Raw genomic sequence first — 1,601 nt, 5'->3', positions numbered from 1 at the left:
CAGGGGTAGGCAACCTGCGGCCCGCGGGCCGGATGCGGCCCGGCGAGGCCTTGGGACTGGCCCCAGCCCGGTCCTGCCGCCGATTGCTGCCGGGGTCTTTGGCCTCTCACGTGAGGAGTATGGTTGGGAAATTGTCTATAGAAGCCTCAGAAACATGCATTTATCTTAACATTTTTTTAAAAATCAGCAAATTTTTTTGCGTGTCCTCCATTTTTATAAAAAAAGTGTCCTCCATTTGAAAATTTTGTCCTACATTTGTCCCGGTTTATTTATTTATTTGATTTTTTAAAAATTGTTTAATTATTTATTTTTTGGCTTCGGCCCCCCAGTTGTCTGAGGGACAGCAACCCGGCCCCCGGCTCAAAAGGGTTGCCTACCCCTGATTTAGGCATCCAAAGCAAAGGGCGCAGCAGGCCAAGAGACCCAGGGATTGAGAAACTAGTAAACGGGGGAGATCTAGATATGAGCAGCAGTCAATGTCTCACCCTTTGCAATGTTATGAATTTGGAAACTGGAGGAAATTTCATTTAGGGGTCAGAATACTTATTTGAGGGAAATGAGGGTAGTGGGCATTCCCCCACCATCATGACACCCCTGGCTACTATTGAGATACATTAACCCCCACATTCTCTTCCAGAGGGTGAGGGTAAAAAGGTCCCATTGAGCAAAGGAGAGCTGGAGAAAGGAGGGCAACCCCCCTCCTAATGCAATCCTCAGCCCCAGCCATGTGGGCTTCCTTCCAGAGTGCCAGCACTACCTTGGCTGCGTTGACTAATCTCCAGGCGTTCAGCAAGCCAAATCCATGCTGGTGACTGTGGCTGAGTCCAGCACTGTTGGTGTCCCAGCTGGCGCGATGGTCTTCATACTGCAAATGAAGAAGAGCAGGGAAGGAGGAAGAGCAAACCACCAAAGAGCCATGGATTAAGAAGTGGGACTCCTGACTCACCTTCAAAACTTCAAAAAGAGACCTTGGATGGGAAGGTGGCTCCCCATCCCCCCTCTTCCAGAATCCCAGCTCCCCCTTATGGTCCATTCACATTACACAATGAGAATGCAACAATTCCTCTTTAGATGCCATGTCTGCATCCTAGGGATTGCAGTTTAGTGACTGTCTCCTGGTGAAAGGAGAGCAAAGAGGGAGACAGCCAAGTCTCCTGTGGGAGGAGGTTCCATTGACTGGAGGCAGCTACTAAGAAGGCACTACAGCATCCTCCTACTGAATATCAATGCTGTGCAATCTGACTGGCATCTGACAAAGTGTGGGAGCTGTTTCCCTTACACCAGTGAAAGATGTGGATACTTACAAAAAGTTATGCATCTTTGAAGATGCAACTACATGTGAAACAGTTATACTTGTGAAACGCTGTTAACGCACCTGTGAACTGGACACGGATGTTACACCACAGCCAAAAGGAGGATAACTGTGTGCAAAAGGGAACTTGCATGCGCATAAACACCTGCCAGTGTTCTTAATAGGATTGCTTACTTAATTTTAAATTGAATAAATTAATTGTATTTGAGGGTGTGTGTGAGATATTGGGATATGGGACTGTTTGTTTTAATGTGTAAGCTGCCCCTGTTGTGTTACACAGAGAGGCAGG

General features: G+C 47.3%; 1 protein-coding gene across 1 annotated transcript in view; it reads right to left on the bottom strand.

Annotated features, from left to right (window-relative positions):
- The window catches only part of PCSK7 (proprotein convertase subtilisin/kexin type 7), a 22,864-nt gene that overhangs the window by 9,297 nt on the left and 11,966 nt on the right, over positions 1 to 1,601 (bottom strand). Inside the window, exon 10 of the mRNA XM_042473966.1 lies at positions 758 to 865. Within this exon, the coding sequence (XP_042329900.1) occupies positions 758 to 865 (108 nt within the window). The remainder of the gene's footprint in view (positions 1 to 757; positions 866 to 1,601) is intronic.

Source organism: Sceloporus undulatus, chromosome 6 (assembly GCF_019175285.1).
Source record: "Sceloporus undulatus isolate JIND9_A2432 ecotype Alabama chromosome 6, SceUnd_v1.1, whole genome shotgun sequence".
NCBI lineage: Eukaryota > Metazoa > Chordata > Lepidosauria > Squamata > Phrynosomatidae > Sceloporus > Sceloporus undulatus.
The sequence above is the reverse complement of the archived record's forward strand: the minus strand, read 5'-3'. Positions and strand labels throughout refer to the sequence as shown.